This window comes from Rattus norvegicus, chromosome 5 (assembly GCF_021556685.1).
Source record: "Rattus norvegicus strain SHRSP/BbbUtx chromosome 5, alternate assembly SHRSP_T2T, whole genome shotgun sequence".
Taxonomy (NCBI): domain Eukaryota; kingdom Metazoa; phylum Chordata; class Mammalia; order Rodentia; family Muridae; genus Rattus; species Rattus norvegicus.
Genome location: NC_141538.1, coordinates 64,863,386 through 64,880,976, shown reverse-complemented (window position 1 = coordinate 64,880,976; position 17,591 = coordinate 64,863,386). Strand labels below are relative to the sequence as shown.

At 44.8% G+C, this 17,591-nt stretch overlaps 1 protein-coding gene and 2 pseudogenes across 2 annotated transcripts in view; 1 reads left to right on the top strand and 2 right to left on the bottom strand.

The window, feature by feature from the left end:
- Nucleotides 1-1,427, bottom strand: part of Dcaf10 (DDB1 and CUL4 associated factor 10) — a 36,866-nt gene extending 35,439 nt beyond the window's left edge. The window contains 1 exon segment of the mRNA NM_001107935.1: nt 850-1,427. Within this exon segment, the coding sequence (NP_001101405.1) occupies nt 850-1,400 (551 nt within the window). The 5' untranslated portion in view covers nt 1,401-1,427.
- A 1,875-nt stretch (nt 1,428-3,302) lies between these two features.
- On the bottom strand, nt 3,303-12,683 carry LOC148005769 (uncharacterized; annotated as a pseudogene). Its single transcript, XR_015621479.1, has 4 exons — nt 12,594-12,683; nt 9,898-9,997; nt 6,352-6,482; nt 3,303-3,612 (listed from the first exon to the last, which is right to left on the bottom strand). The product of XR_015621479.1 is annotated as an uncharacterized LOC148005769 (transcript).
- A 2,539-nt stretch (nt 12,684-15,222) lies between these two features.
- Nucleotides 15,223-15,926, top strand: Pgam1-ps8 (phosphoglycerate mutase 1, pseudogene 8; annotated as a pseudogene).
- The last annotated feature ends 1,665 nt before the right edge of the window (nt 15,927-17,591 follow it).

The window sequence follows — 17,591 nt, the reverse complement described above, 5'->3', positions numbered from 1 at the left end:
GGTATATACTGTGCATTACTTAAAATCTCATATCCAGTTGAATTAACAAAGGTCAGGCTCAGTAAAAGGAGTGTGTCATTAGCTAGTGTTACTCACCACAGGTAGCTGTACCTTTGCAACCTATCAAGAGTTCCAGGAGCATCTGGTAAATGAGGTATTGGATGAATGAATGCAGCAACTAAACGAAGACTAGTAACCCAGAGGCCAGATGTGATAAGGATGTTATTATGTCATCTTATGGTGGAACCACAACCAGTATGTCCCTCTGATTGTTGTTAAACTTGTGCACTCACAAGATAGAGTACCAAATAGACCTGGGATAGTTTGAAAATTCCCTATATCTTGAAGTAAACCGAGAGCAAACATCTTATCAGTTTAAGCATGCAGACTATCCCACAAATGGACCAAACACTGAGAAACGTATTTCTGCAGTCTTAGTATCTTTCCAAAGCTTTCATTTGTCTCCTCACAGCATGATCTGGCACAAGGTCCAAAGATTCTCCAATCTTTCTCCTTTTAACATAAACTCAAGATCAGGGAAAAAAAGCCCACCGAGGATAACAGTAAAATGATGGGCATTTATTTAAAGCATAATTGCTGGGGACCTACGGTGTACTAGAACGCCCTAGTTATGTACTGCTCTGACAGACCTGCAGCGACTGCTTAAAGTATTTCTCTTTCACCCAGCCTCCAGGAACCCGAAGGAAAGCACTGGGCCTGCCTACCTCAAAAGGCCAGGACAGGGCTCACAGGCGACAGACAATGTGCTTCTGAAAGTAGCAGGGACACGAAGGCCAGCAGCTGCAGCCAACCTGACTGCAGGGAGCCCGCTGGGGTGTAGGAGCTTACCCGTCCGGCGAGTACTCGAGGTTGAAGACAGCACCGTGGGTGCGGGTGCTGAGGTACACTGAGTCTGCGGGATGGATGGAACCATACAGGTTAGTCATCGTGCGGAAATTGTCCCGAGCCGGGTCCACGAACAGCCCGCGACCGAGGCTTCGCTCTCTCAGCCACCCGAACAGTCTGGCACCAGGGCCGCCCAGGCCGGCGCTGAGGCCCTGCCGACTCCAACTGCCCGCCTTACAGTCTGGCCTCGAGCGTCTGCGGGGCGAGGAGGAGGGTGACAGCTCTGCCTGCGACGCGGCAGCGGACAACTCCAGAGCTTCGGGGGCCGCGAGCTCTCCGGCGCGCTCGGCTGGGGACACTGCCGGGCTGCCCCGGAGGCGAGGGCTCCCGGTGGCCGGCGGGGGAGAGGCCGCGTCAGCTCCTCGCTGTGGAGACGCCGGCCGCGGAGCTGGAGAGGGCGGTCTGGAAGCTGCCGCCGGCCCTCCGAGAGGCGGCGGCTCCTCAGCTCCAGCCGCCCCGTCCCCGCCCGGGCTGTGGGGCCCGAAGGGAAACATGACCAACGCCCCCGCCCCCTATTCCGGGCCGCTGTCCCGCCGCCCGACAACTCAGCGCTCCCGCTCCAGCCGCCACTTCCGGGTGTCGCGCCCTAAACCCGCCGGCTGGGAAACCCGCGCCGCCGCTAGTCTGCCCTCCTCCGGGGACGTAAAAGCAGGGACACCACCGCCGTGTGCGCCACAACCTCAGAGGACTGTGAAGTCAGGAGCCACTAACCCTCTGCGTGCAATATAAGACGCAAAGGACCCGACTACAAGCAGCAGAGTCGGCCCTCAGCTGTCAGTGAGCACTGGCTGGCTGTGCGCCGGACCAGTCTGACAAGACTGGATCGGATTACCTGCTGTTCTTACACTGAGATTGAGTTGGGTTGGGAGGGAGGGTGATTACTGTATTATATGTAGGTCACACACTAAATCTCTTGGCACACTGCCTACTCAACCTCGAAGTCTAAAGATTCGAAAGCAGTCGAATTTCAAAAGCATTGGACTGTATAGGGCCTAGATTCAAGGAACCTATCGTCATAAATATCTGCCCAAATCTTGGTTGCTGCGCAGTAAGGTAAATCTTTTATCAAGGCCAGAGCCTTCTTCTCTTCCCTGCAAAAAGAACATACATGCGGCTAGAAGTAACTGAGGGGAGCTGGAGAGCTGAACCAATTCAAATCCACAAAGCGAGAGCCCACTGTCCACCGCCGTGCTCACACTGCATCTGCCAAGCACTGCACGGTCCCTGAGGACTTTCCTTTGTGTTCCTAGTACCTATTTTCAGGGAAAGCATAGACAGGGAATGGGGATTTTCAGTGCAGGGAAGTTTAGTCCTCAAACAGGATAGCTTGAGGTAAAAGGAAAGGCAAATAGGTAAAAGAACTAATCAATTTTCTAGGTCTGTAGCATTGTAGGGAGCTCACATTTGGTGACTGATAAAAACCTGAAGGATGATCCAGCCTATGGTGATAGACTTGGAAGATGTCTGGAGAAAGGGAATTAGATATCCAATGGTTGAACTTTAAACAGAACATCAAGAAATTGTCATTCGGTTTGTATTGGCTCCACATAATCAGATTTCACAATGCAGGGGATTCAACATGAAAAGCATACCAAGGTCCCAAAGCTATTGAAGAGCTGTTCACTGGGCTGAGGATATGGTTCAGTGGTGGAACATTTGTCTAACATGTGTGAAGCCCTGACTTCAACCCCTAGTACTGCAGAAAAAAAAAAAGCCAATCATGTTCACTGATAATGTAAGGAAACAAAATGGGAGTAGAGAAGGAGTTTATAAGTTTACATGTTCTCTGTTCATGTCATGATGACTCTCAAAACGTTAAAATGTAAATAAATTCAAGGCAATGGTTGTAGCTCAGAATAAGCCATTTAGTAATATGTGGTTTTAAAAATGCCTGTATTTGTATGTGACTGTTCACTTATTCCAAGTATTTTTTACTGAGACCTAAAATAAGAGCATATTAAGGCTATGATTCTATAACATCAGTTAAAACAAAACAAAATGAAAAGGCACCAAAAATAACACCCAAATTCAGCCGTACCTCTTCCTGTTGACACACTACCTTTGAGAGTTTATTCACAACCATGTTAATGAGGAATTAACTTCAAATCAATCTACATTGACCAATTTCCACACAATATTGCCATTTGGAAAGCGTAAGAATCTTCAACCTTAGTAGCCAAAATTCAGTTAGATGTCTGCTCACGTTTAAAGCATCATTGCAACTCTATGGCTTTCTGGTCTTTTTGAATCACAAAGGAAGTAAATGACAAAATGATTTTCTGAATGTGTCCCCAAGCATCAGTGATCTCATGTCCGTGGACACTCGAGACCTATTTCATCAAGCAGGTGGGGAACACTTTTTTTTCTCTATCCAATAACTAGATGTTTTGTGCTTTTTAATTGTTATGCAACTGATTTCTTCTACTGCAATGTAACTGAAATGATAAACACTGGCCTTTCCTGTCAGTCCTTGATGCTTTCAGAGCAGTAAGTTCATTCTCAGTCTGTTTACTATCATTGTTTCTGTTCACTGAATAAAATCCCCTGTTAGCACTGACATCAGGCATCTTCTCTATTGAAACCCTGCATTTCAAGCTTTTTGAGGTGATTATCCGTCATGCCATCAGATTGGGAAACAGCAAGTGTAGACTCTATCATTGCTTTTTCTCGAGCAGGGCGGTCAGACTTTCTCTGATTGTTACAGACCTGTAATGAAACACACAATCAGTATCTTGGTCCATTATAACAAGGGTAATAAAATCCAAGGTCTGATGAAATCAATGAGGAAAAGCCCTCAAGGTTATTCTAGAACAAAGGGAGCAAAGTAGGCCAGAAAGATAAGTAGCTTGGTCAAGCCTAATGGTATATAAACTTGGAAATCTAGTTCAAAACCATGTCTGCCAAGAAGTCTTTCCGAAGGACTAGAGAGCTACCTCAGTTAAGAGCACTTGCTCGTGGGGTTGGGGATTTAGCTCAGTGGTAGAGCGCTTGCCTAGGAAGCGCAAGGCCCTGGGTTCGGTCCCCAGCTCCAAAAAAAAGAACCAAAAAAAAAAAAAGAGCACTTGCTCGGGGTTGGGGACTTAGCTCAGTGGTAGAGCGCCTGCCTAGCAAGCGCAAGGCCCTGGGTTCGGTCCCCAGCTCCGAAAAAACGAAAAAAGAAAAAAAAAAGAGCACTTGCTCTTGCAGAGGATCTAGATTGAGTCCACAATCATCTGTAACTCCAGTTTCAGAGGGTCTGACACCTTCTTCTAACCTCCAAGGGTACCAAGTATACACATGATACAGGCATGCAGGCAAAACACACACACACACACACACACACACACACACACACACTTTTAAGAGTCTTGCTTATTCTAAACTTAAAAAAAGATGGACCTGGAGTTAAGAGCATTTGCTGTTCTTGCACAGGACCCAGGTTCAGTGTTCTGCATCCACAGAGTGGCCCACACCTGCAGTAACCCCAGTTCCAGGGGATCCAATACCCTCTTCTAGCCTCTGATGAGCCCTGCATGCACGTGGTGCACATATACATATGCAGGCTCACATACATACAACTTTAAAAAAGAAAACAATTCCTTCTTTCCACCTGGACAAAGTGGCTATCCCTTCTACTCAACCCTGAGACATGAAGATTACTTAATTCACCTCAGTAACAGTTTGGGCAAAAGAGCAAGACTTTGTCTCTTAAAAACAAAGTCTCCCTTTTCCTTTAAACATCTATGATTTATCTCAGAGTTGGGCCAGGTGCCTTTAATCCCAGCAATTGGGAGGCAGAGGCAGGTGGATCTCTAGTTCAAGGCCAGCCTGGTCTATAGAATGAATTCTAGGACAGCTAGGGCTACATAGAGAAACCTTGTCTCAGAAAACCAAACAGGTAGGTAGGTGGGTTGGTAGATAGATAGATAGATAGATAGATAGATAGATAGATAGATGAATAATCTCACAGTCAAGAACAGAGACTTCATCTTCCTTGAAGATCTTGCTTTCCAGATGACAATAATATAGCTCATAGGCTACCCCTCTGTCCCCAGTGAAGCCCAAGCAGGACACAATATTTGTGAAATTAGTAGTTTATATTGTATCCAAGTATGTCGGCTCATGCTGAGTCACGAGGTTCCCTGAGAATTTGACTCTGCCTCAGCAACACGACTCCTAAGCCATCCTGAGCTACAAGCACAAGATACTGTCTCACGAAGCTAAAACCAAGAATAACACCAAAACCCCCCGCGCACTTAGCCACTGATGCACTGAGAATGTGTCTGACATTTCCCATTTATTGTCTCGTCCTCTAAGCAGCAGCACTGTTATTATCCCCATTTTATTGAAGAAACTGTGGCTCAGAGGAGCATAGTAACTTCCCTAAGGTCACGTGGCTATGCCATTGCAGAGCCCAGGTCAGGTTCCAAGGACATGAAGTCCCACAGACTGCACTAATAACCATTTTCTCTGGTGATAAAATACTGAAAAGCACTTAAAAATGAAAGCTATTAGACCAACTTAGCATACGAAGTATGGCAACCTACTTAATGGCAACAAGGAGGCATTGCCTGGCAAAGCCAGGAGGAGCCAGGACTGGCGGGGGCCCTGCGGGAGGGCTGACCTTGAAGTTACCTGTAGACTAGGACGTGTCAGGTCACGAAAGAAGACTGTAGGGGTAGAGAGACTGATAAACTTCGACCTTAGAATAAATTCAGTGGTTTGGGTTGATGTTGTTGGTGTTGCTGTTGTTGTTGCTGTTTTCAGTTCCCCAGCTCCAAAAACAAGGGGTTTTGTTGTAGAAAGCAGACCTGGAGAAACTTCTCGGCGAGTCCTCATTCACTGTCTTCATCCTTAGCTCATTTTCTGCAAATAATTAGGATGACCTCTGAGATGAATCAAGGGCAGAGTGAGTCGTTTACTGGGAAACAGGGCCAATTTCATAATCAATCTTGGTGATAAGAGAGGACAGAGACAATTCCAGAAAGATAGGCAGCTTGGACCCAAGTCTGGCCAGCACTAAGAAATAAAAGCTAAGACATCTGACTTGGGGCCTCTAAGAATAATCAGTGGATGCACCATTCCACCCTGGAAAATGCACGCAGTATAGCACACCAGAAAAGGACAGCTTTGAGACAATACCTTGCCATCTTAAAGTCGGACACTCCATGTCCAGTGCACCCCTGCACTGAGAGTGTGAATGATGAAAGTAAGACTCACTTTAGAGAGAAGAGAATAAAGGTCAAACAACCAGTGCCCTTGGCTTAAAGCTGGGAGGTTTGGTCACTCCCGACCTCCAAATCCATTGTCTACATAAGCAGGTAGGAAGAATGCTGGGATCCAGAAGGGAACTCAGATAGTGGGAAGAGCTTGAGGCGTATGCCCTGTGCCATACAATGACCTAAGCTTTGCCTTCCCTAGGTACAGAGAGGCCCTAAAACTGACACAGGGGAGGTGGGTGCCAACCTGGTCAAAGAGTACTGGGATCTTTGAGTAGACCCAGTACAGGGCACTGTGGACAACCATGCTATATATGTACCTTTCACCCAGGCAGGTCACTATGACGATGTGTTCCTTGTCAGCTTGGCTGAGCCAGCCTGGAGAAGAAAGGAGACCCATCCAGCAACCCCAGACAGCAGCTTAGTAAGAGCCTATCCAGCCCAGGTGTGTCCATCTGTAGAGATCTGTCCATCTACCTACTTGCCTAACCTCCCTCCCACATTCATTCTAGTTCCTTGTCTTCGTATCATCTGATTTTTTTTCTAAAGTCAATTTGTTCTTTTGTTGCCTCTTTCTCCCCTCAAGAGTGCACGTGAAACTGTTGGGAAGGCCCTACTGAAGAAAACACCGACATTTCGCATTGAACTCGGTAAAGTTGTACTGGTGCCTAGCTAAAGCTTTTACCCCTACTGACTAGCGTTCATGGTACTAGAAGGTACTTTGCATACTATCAAAGGAGAAAGGTAAAAAACCAACCCAGCCACAAACTCTTCCAGCTACGATGGAGACTACCTGCATGATACGCAGGTACAATAGCGGCACAAACGTTGTGAGAGTAACCAACCACTGTCTAATTGGATTAAAGCCCCATGAGATGAACTCATGCCTGGCACTGCTCATGGAACCAAGAACATGTGACTAGAGAGGGCATGAACCAAGGGCAAAACACATACTATTGTTCTGCTAAAGGAATATAACAATGAAATGACTATATTGTGCTATACCCATAGAACTGTGTCTCATTCAGCCATCGTTACGGAAACTTCCTTCTGCAGTAGATGGGAACTAATAGAGAGGCCCACAGCTGGACCATGTGCCAAGTGAGAAACTTTGGACACTCAGTCCTAAATGGGTCAGACATATTTACCAAACCCCTTCCCTCAGGGCTTAGGGAGCTACGTGGAAGATGAAGGTTTTAAGACCCAGTAAGGCTGGAATACAAGGAAACTTCTAGACACAACATGACTGATACATATATGAACACACAGAGAGCATGGCAAAATGCAGACAGCCTGCACAGGTCTAAGCCAGACGTGGTCCAACTGTCAATCACTCGCAAATGTAGAGTTGGTTTTATCCAATGGAATCTCACTGGGTATACAAATCACACTGAAGAATAGCCCCCAGGCTGAGCCTTAGAGGGCCAGCACCAGGTGAATTCAACAGTTCTTCTGGAGATCTTTTTGTCTCCAAATGCAGTGTTTGGGTTTTTGTTTTGTTTTTTGTTTTTTCATCTTACATGTTTTTTGCTTCTTTATTATCGTTTCTGATAATTTTGTGTTTTTATGAGTGTGTGTGTGTGTGTGTGTGTGTGTGTGTGTGTGTGTGTGCGTGCACGCATGTGCATTTCTCCTTTTTTTTTTTTTTGCCTGTGTTTGTTTATTCTGTTTGGGCTTTATTTGCCTGTTTGTTTTCTAATGAAATAAAGCGTGACGTTGGATGGGAAAGAAGGTTGAAAGGGTCTGGGAGGAAACAGAGGAAAGGAAACTATGATCAGAATATGTTGTGTGAAAAAAAGTCACTTGGAAAAAAGACTATGTAAAAGTCTCTATACTTCTATGACTTTAAAAAACTACTCTAATCCCAGAGGACTACTGATATATGGCAGTTACCTCAGAAGATGTACTAAGTGAATTTATGAGTTGCTGGGCTAACCGTTTAAGAACAGAGACTACTTCCTAACCTCAGCGAACCTGCCACCTACGGCTAGGGAGAGTTTAGAGTAGGAAAAGCCACTTGTGTCCCTGGCACAGTTCTGAGCTTTATACATGCTACCCCATTTTCTCTTCACACCAGCTTTATGGTATTTAACATTTCACCAGGAAGAAAAGCAAGGCTGTGAACCATTACAATAACCTGCTAACATTCGTTTGTTTTTTGTTTTTTGTTTTTTTTTTTAGCAAAATTCATATTTGAGTAAACATGGGTCTTCTCCCAGGGAAAGAGAGCGGCTGTGCTGCTGATACACAGGTGAGGCAGCTGCTACACTGCCCCGGGGAAGGCAAAGCGGGCATCTGTAATGGGTCATGGGAGGAATGATCCCTTGTCATTGGAAGCAAAGGAAGTGGACGTTGGAGGAAAGAGCTGGAACATAAAGGCAAGGATAAGCAAAGGGACATCTGGGTCACAGCAAAGTGAGCACAGTTAACGGGAAGACAAACCATGAGAGGCTGCGTTGTGAGAATAAACTGCAGCCTCTGCCGACTCGAACAGAACAGAGCAGGGATTGTAGATGGCTGGGAAGGGAGTCTAGAGAACAGCCATGAAGATCTACAGTGACGCACTTGCTGCCTGTCTCCCAGTATCCATTATTCATTGGTTAATTGCCAGGCGCCATGGTGCACATATTTAAACCTAGCATGAGGGAGGCAGAAGCATGGGGATCTCTGTAATGCTAGCCTGGTCTATGTAGTGAGTTTCAGGCCAGCCAAGACTCATAGTGAGAACCTGTTTCGACAGACAGACAGACAGACAGACAGACAGACAGACAGACAGACAGACAAAACCCAAACAGTCCATTGCTGCCATTCCCTTTTTCTTTAGTAATTAGGATCTCCTAACGCAGCTGAGCACATGGTCACATACTTTCCTTTGTAGCTAAATGCAATGGGCAAAATCTGGCCTGAGATGTAAGTGAAAGCAATGTGTGTAACTCCTACATCCTGACCTTATGGCGAGGGACAAGGGATCACCACTGCTACTCCTTTTTGCTGGTGACATTTATCCTGTAGGCTAGAGCAGTTCCGAACATTAAAAAAAAAAAATACTAGATCAACCCTCAGCAGCCCATATGGAAACTATTAGACGAGAGAAAGAGAAAAATCTTATTTAAACCAATGTATACTTTCTCTCTGGGTAGTAGCAAGCCAAGCTGAATCCTAAGAAATAAGCCCTTGACTTACAGGCTCATGGCCTTATTCAGGGGTTATAAAGAACCACGGACAACTTTTATTCCTTAAGTAAGAAAAAATATTTCTTTATTTAAGAAACATTAAAGAAAATATGTCTTTATTTATGACAACTAGTCATAAAGCTGCATTTAGACATTGGCTTCAATATCTAGAGTTGCCATTGGATGTGGTGGTGTATGCTTGTAATCTCAGCATTTGGCAAGCTGATGTAGAAGGAGAGCTATGCGTTCAGGACCAGCCTGGGCTACACAGTGAGTTCAGGCCAGGCAGGACTATATAATTAGGCATTCATATTCATTATCATTCTCTCTCTCTCTCTCTCTCTCTCTCTCTCTCTCTCTCTCACACACACACACACACACACACACACACACACACACATTCGTTTTTCTCTTTCCTCCTCCCTTCCTCCTACCCCTCTCCCCTCTGCCCCCTACTACCATTAATAACAAAACAAACTAGAAAACAGGAACCAAGAGATGTCACAGAAGCTGAGCTGCTCCCTGACATAGTGACCCGGGACCAGGAAAGAACTGCTAGCAGCAGAAGCCAAGCACCTGGGCTTCAATCAAGAATGTGTTAGCGCCACGTTTTCAGTGACCTGTTTCTTTATTACACATGGCATTGAAAGAGGCAAAGAAAGCTCTGGATTCTGATGGCCAGTAAGACAGCACTATAAATACATTTGCTAAAAATCCCGTCTGCAGGGGAAAAAAAGACAGAGTCACACAAAACCAAAACCGGAAGCAGAATAAGCAACAGTAACTGGGTACCACTCCTAACTGGTTAGAGGCCAGATGTAGCCCCGGGGAGACTACAGTCCCCTCCTACACATCCTTCACCTTTCAGTGTATGCATGTTACTTCCCAAGTGTATATGATAGCGTTTGGTGATTCACATTCTGAGATTTAGAGACTGCAACACAGATCAAATGGTTCCCCAGCATAGGTCCTGCCATCTCACAGAAGGGCTAGTGCGCTTTATCATCTTCTTAGAATTAAATGACTCGTCCTGGCCAATGGTAGTGGCATATAGCTACAGTCCCAGGAAGGAAACTTGCTGTGAGTGTAAGGCTAGCCTGGGATACATAGTGAACCACTATATCAAGAAGAAGAAGAAGAAGAAGAAGAAGAAGAAGAAGAAGAAGAAGAAGAAGAAGAAGAAGAGGAGGAGGAGGAGGAGGAGGAGGAGGAGGAGGAGGAGGAGGAAGAGGAAGAGGAGGAGGAGGAAGAGGAAGAGGAGGAGGAGGAGGAGGAGGAGGAGGAGAAAGAACAACAACGACAACAACAACAACAACAACAACAACAACAACAGCAGCAACAACAACCCTAAAAAAAATCAGTAACTCCCTTTGGTAAGGTTGATATGGTAAAGTACTTTGTAAAGTTTTTCTTTTCATACATTCAATCTCATCCGTATCTATAAACCTATAAAGTAGCTAAGGCAGGTAATATTATTCCCCAGAGATAAAGACATAGAGGTCCTGAGCCAGTTGAGTGGCTACCTCAAGGCCATTTCTTGAAGTGAAGAGTAGTCTAGAGGTTTTGGCATTATGCTTTTCTCTATATTTTCTAACACAACGGAATGCAGACAACTTTCAGTTTCTTCTCTCCTCCTCTGACCACAGAAAATGGTTTCTCAAAGAGTCCAAACTGTCGCTGGAACTCTAGTGGAGGGATCCTGGCTGGTCTAAGTGAATCTTGGTAATAAGTGCATTTCACTTGTCAGTGACTAGCATGCGAAAAGAAACTAACGTGACTAATGAGAAATGAAGGGGGCCTGTATGGCTCCCCAGCAGAGATATGACAACAGCATGCCCTCCCCACAATCCGGACATCATTCTACCTCTGAAGTTGAGGGAAATGAGGCACACCACCATTCCGCTGTTAGACCAGTGACCTGGATTTCCTGTACAACCCACAGCTGACAGCAGCTAACACACTCCGCACTACACAGTCACTAACGGTCTGCAAGACCCCAAGTGAAGACCATTCACACCAGATGGGAGGAAGAAAGAGCTGGGGCAGGGGGGCTTTTTTTTTACCAGGGCAGCCATGTTGTTAGCTTTATATAACAGGTCCTATTAAGGCAATATTAGTTTGAAAAATATGAGTTTAGAACAAATGCCTATGTTTAAGAAAGAGCTTAGAGTTTGGCCAAATAAATCACAGGCTACTAAAAGCTACTCTCAGAGCTTCACCACACAAATGCTACAGAGCTATACGGTCAGACTCCCGCCATGTATATTCTGCTGTTTCTGGTTTGCGAGGATCGTAACTGTTTCTACAGTGGAACCTTAAAGCACTGACTGAATCTGTCTTGGATATATGCAGAGTCGAAAGCCTTTAAGATGAAAATCAGATCGCGTATTGATTTATACAGAAGGCATTACGTGGATGTTTAGAGATACATTATTTTGGTTGTCTTATTAAAATATGCTTTTACAAAATTTTTAAGGAATCGTTTTGAGCAATGCAGTTGATTTGATGCTGTGGATTTTACAATGTTATTCTACAAACGGGAAAACTATTTATAGTGGGGGAAAAAAAGAGTAACAACAACCAGAACTAAGCTATAATCAGAGAGCAATTCATGGATGTACAAAGAGATGCATGGACAAGCATATATACGCATACAAAGACACACGCATGCACAGTATCGTATACACGCAGGCTCAGGTACAGTTCTGGTGGACTGCTGAGATAAATTACGGCCTCTTTATACAAGTGGCCTCCACTTTCTACGAGGCACCACTGAAAATAATTATGTGTTGACCTAGAAACATATTCAAGTAGCAATTTCATTAAAGAAATTTACATGAATGTCTTACAAAGAAAATAGGGAAGAAAGCATGAAAATATTAATAATGGAACATAATAAAATATATAGAAGTATACATTCTCACAGAATACAACAGAGTCATATTATTTTTAATTTTCTGCTTGATTTTTACAGGAAAGAGCAAGCTACTTATCACTTAAGCAGCTGGCATGCATCTTCGTGGTATATTAGTTTTATACGGAAATACATATATATATATATATATATATATATATATCCACACTACACTATAGTGCTAGACAGAAATACAGAGTGCACCTCAGTCACAGTGGTCAGAGGACTAGGGGATAGAGTAGAGCCACAGAAGCCAGGAGGCTACACCTAAAAGCACACAGACTAAGGTACCTGATCCAGGAAGGGTCTAGTCACAGTGGTAAGCGTAGACAGACTGTGGCAAGCAGTACTGGCCATTACCCTGAGGCCAATGCAAGTCTCCACTGGCAGGACACATCTCACCTTTATTTCAGTCTCCTCCATGAGCTCTACAATGTCAAAGGGCAGGTCTTTCTTATAAGGAACAGGGTAAAACACAAGGTTCGAGGCAATTTATATAAGAGTAGTTTGGACTTATGGCTCCAGAGGGTGAGAGTCCATGATGTTGGAGCAGAGGCTCCTGTGGTAGTGCAGACAGCTGAGAGCTCATGTCTTGTACTGCAAACATGAAGAACAAACTAGCTACAGAGGAGGCTTTTTATGTCAAAGCCTACCCTCAGTGATACACTTTCTCCAACATGGCCATGCTTTCTAAGCTTCTACAAACAGTGCCACCAACTGGAGAGCAAGTGTTTAAATGCCTGAGACTCCGGGGGAACAACTCATTCTAGCCATCGGAGTAGTCACATCTGTTAGCGTTTTAGAGATTGTCTGATGAAGTAGGCAGAGTAGAGGTGACCCACCTCTACTATTGTTGGAAGGATCATATTTGACAAGGACCTAATAGAAAAGAAGGCAACAGAAGGACAGATTCAAGCTCCCTTCTTATCCTGGAACATCTGTCTTCCTGCTCCGAGGCATTAAAGCTGCCAGTTCTCAGTACCCCAATCCCCAGTTCTCAGCCTTGAACTAAATTCCCTTCCTTTGCTAGTTCCCCCAGTGGTTTGCAAACCACAGAGAGTGGGACTTCTATATTTATATTTGTGAGCCTCAAAAGTCAGACCTATTGTGGGCCCACTATGAAAATCCACTGTCGATTACAGTTTCCTATTGGTTCTACTTCCGTGAAAACTCTTCACAGGTCCCACCTTCTGTAGTAGCCTATTGCATACGTACATTTCACAGCACATCTTCCTATCAGCTAGTGTATCCTACTGAAAATAAAGCCCCAGGCTGTGATCTTGCAGGTATCATTTGGCTTTCCTACCCAGTAGTTAGGATGGGGTAAATGACCACTGGTCTATGACGCTTCCAGGCCCCAAAGCTCTGTTTTTATAACTCATACTCCTGAGGAGGTTACATGAACAGTCTGAAGCTGAGGCAGTTGGCAGTGATGCCAGGGTTAAAAGTCATGAGGTATAGCAAGTCTGCTAGAGTCAGGATGGGCCATGAGCACACAAAGGAAAGGGAGGAACTGCGAGGAAGGGAAGAGAGCACAGAGGTGAGGAGGAAAGTTTCAGGTAAGGAGAGATGCAGACAGATGAGAACGAGGAGTAGCTGGGTCTTTTGGCGGAGTCCCTGGATCCTGCTTGCAGAGGTCTCTTGGAGGCCTAGAATGACTTCATCAGCTTCCATTTTTCCTTAGATCATTATTGGGTTTAACTAGTCATTGAGACAGGGCTTATACAGTGACAACAAGGATCAAGAGTTAAAAACCAAGAAACTGGGTCCTTCCAACTATGGAGACTTCTAAGACTCAATACACTGTAAAAAGAACTCCTATCATATAGTCTTTATATAAAAGAAAAAACACCCCTAGAATACGTCTGATATTCTCCTAATCTGCTATAGATACAAAGATAGACTGATTCAAAACTCAAGATTAATTTGTGGGCATTCTTCCCATTTTAGAAATGAGAAACAGGCACCAAAAGCCAGGATTCGATTCAGGCAATTTAGCCCCGAGAGTTCACCCTCAGAACCACATGCTACTCTTATCTATACAAGCTCACTGCCTAGGATGGCAACCCAATAGTGATTTTTAAAAATCCCCCAAGGCCACGTGTGGTTGTGCAAACCTTTAACCCCAGCATTTGGAAGGCAGAGGAGACAGATCTTTGTGAGTTCAAGGCCAACCTGGTCTTCATAGCAAACCCCAGGACATCCAGAACTTCATTAGAGAGACCTTGTCTCAATAAACAAACCAACAACATCTTTAAGGATTTATTATCATTTTTAAAAATTACGTGTATAGGGAAATTATGTATATATGACTGTAGATGCCTGTGGAGGCTAGAAATGCCTGGATTCCTTAGAGATGCATTTATAGCTGGTTATGAGTTGTCTAATATGAGGACCAAATTCTAGCCCCCTGCAAGAGCGCAAGTCATCTCTTGGGCCTCTTCTCCTCAACTCCAGGTGGAGTTGGCTTGGCCTTGCTGCCTTGAGAGGCATGTGTCATCGGTTTTTACAGGTTAGAGGCTGGGCTCCTGGGGCACACTGTGCCTTCCAGTTCCCAAGAGACTGCTGCATTCCCTCATGCAGTGAAGCATGCAGATCACTTTGTGTTTGTCTGTCACCTTGGAAGTCAAGGAAGCACGGAGGCTTGACAGAACAATTGGATATTAACCTCGTGTACCCTGTGTAACTTGCAAATGTCATTGTATCCTGGCAATTACAACTGGATTGATCATGACAACTGCCATTATATTTTGTTTCTGATAAAGGTATAAGAAGTCTGATTGTTCTCAGTAAAATTATTATAGCCTCAGTCTTTCTGTAGCCCCTGGTTTCATTCCTTGCAGCCCATATCACATGCCCTTGGCCAAGTGAGTGGGTGCAGACACTTAAACCCTTTACCTTTAAATTTAATCAGATCTATAAGCCTGAACTCTATTTCCTGCTTTCTCCAAATACATTCAAGTAATTTAATTCTGAATCTATAACATCTAAAACAACAACAGAGTTGCTGCTGCATCCTCTCCCCGTCGCCATGGCTGCCTACAAGCTGATGCTGTCCCGCATGGCGAGATCGCTTGGAACCTGGAGAACCACTTCAGTGGCTGGTACACCAACCTGAGCCCAGCCGGCCACAAGGAGGCAAAGCGCAGCGGACAGGCGTTGTGAGATGCTGGCTATGAGTTTGACATCTGCTTCACCTCTGTGCAGAAGAGAGCAATCCGGACCTTCTGGACAGTCTTGGATGCCATTGACCAGATGTGGTTGCCAGTGGTCAGGACCTGGTGCCTCAATGAGCGACACTATGGGGGTCTAGCAGGTCTCAAGCAGAGACTGTTGCTAAGTGTGGTGAGGCACAGGTAAAGATCCGAGACGATCTTACAATGTTCCGCCACCTCCAATGGAGCCTGATCATCCCTTCCACAGCAACATCAGCAAGGATCGCTGGTACGCAGACCTTACTGAGGACCCGCTACCCTCCTGTGAGAGCCTGAAGGATACTATTGCCAGAGCACTGCCCTTCTGGAATGAAGAAATTGTCCCCCAGATCAAGGAGGGGGAAAGGGTCTTGATTGCTGCCCATGGCAACAGCCTTTGGGGCATCGTCAAACATCCGGGGGGTCTCTCAGAAGAGGCTGAACCGGCTAACCGGCATTTCATGTCTCTTCATTGACATGTAAACTTTAAGAAATTTCTTTTAGGGGCTGGAGAGATGGCTCAGTGGTTAAGAGCATTGACTGCTCTTCCAGAGGTCCTGAGTTCAAATCCCAGCAACCACATGGTGGCTCACAACCATCTGTAATGGGATCTGATGCCCTCTTCTGGTGTGTCTGAGGACAGCAACAGTGTACTCCTACACATAAAATAAATAAATAAATCTTTAAAAAATTTTTCTTTTATCAGATGATTTTTTTGTTTGTGTAAAATAATGGGTTTTGTCGTGATGTTTTCCCAGATATTGTTTCCCAGGTAACTTATAACATATTCTCCCTATGTGTTGTCTGTATTAGTTGTGTTAAAGCCTACTTTTTCCTCTCTTTTTCCCCCTTTGAGTGTTTGTGGTTTTGATGATTTCCTATCTAGGAATCTCTGACAGATTTTATCTCTGTCTATTAAGAGTTTTAATTTAGTTCTGATATTAAGGTCTTTGATCTACTGAGAGCATTTTGTATGTCATTTAAAACAGGGGTTCAACCTCATTTATTTGCATGTATCAGGTGCCCTAACATTAGATGGAAAATTTTTTTTCTACTGAATTCTTTTGGCATTTTTGTAAAAAAATAAATGGAACTTTGGTCTTGGTACAGTTGCAGATGCCAATGATCCTGCTGCACCCAGGAGGCAGAGGCAGGCAGGTCTCTCAGAGTTTCAGGCTACCTGGTCTACATAGAAAGTTCGAGATAGGGGTTGGGGATTTAGCTCAGTGGTAGAGCACTTGCCTAGCAAGCGCAAGGCCCTGGGTTCGGTCCCCAGCCCCGGGAAAAAAAAAAAAAAAAAAAAAAAAAAAGAAAGTTCGAGATAATCCAGGGCTACACACCAAGACTCTATCTCAAACAAACAAACAAACAAACAAACAAACAAACATCAACAGCCTCTCTCTCTCTTTCTCTCTCTCCTCTCTCTCTCTCTCTCTCTCTCTCTCTCTCTCTCTCTCTCTCTCTGAAATACAGTCTTTGTAGCTCAGGCTGACCTCAAACTCACGATCCTTATGCCTCAACTCCAAAAAGCTATGATTTTACACAAGACTGTGCCTGGCCTTCTCAAGTTTGTTTCTTTCTGTGTTGGTCTGTTCTAATGATCAGTGTCTACTCACTATCCCATGCTCCCTCGTCTTCATTACTGGTCAGTTTGAATTCAAAGCACAACTCCTCCACTTTTACTGCTGTTCTGCATGACTGTGTTATTCTGGGTCCTTTGAACTCTCACATGAATTCGAAGAGCCGTTTCTCAGTTTCTGCATGGCAGCCAGTGGGGATTTTGATGTTTTATAGGTTACTCAGCTTTGACCTGGTAAGCCTGCCTCTGCCTTTTAAGGCCTAGCATTGCACGTACACACCATATCATTGCACGTGCACACCACCATAGCATTGCACGTGCACACCACCATAGCATTGCACGAGCACACCACCATTGCATTGCACGTGCACACCATTGCATTGCACATGCACACCACCATAGCATTGCACGTGCACACCATTGCATTGCACGTGCACACCATAGCATTGCACGTGCACACCACCATAGCATTGCACGTGCACACCATCATACCTGTTCCAGCTTAATATCTGTCTATCATTTTAGGAAATAGGTTTCAGAGTTTGGACTTGGCATTCATATTTTTAAGGGTAAAAGTTTAGTTTGGCTTAGTGTTTTGAGAGGATGTTGTCCATGATCACCTGGGAA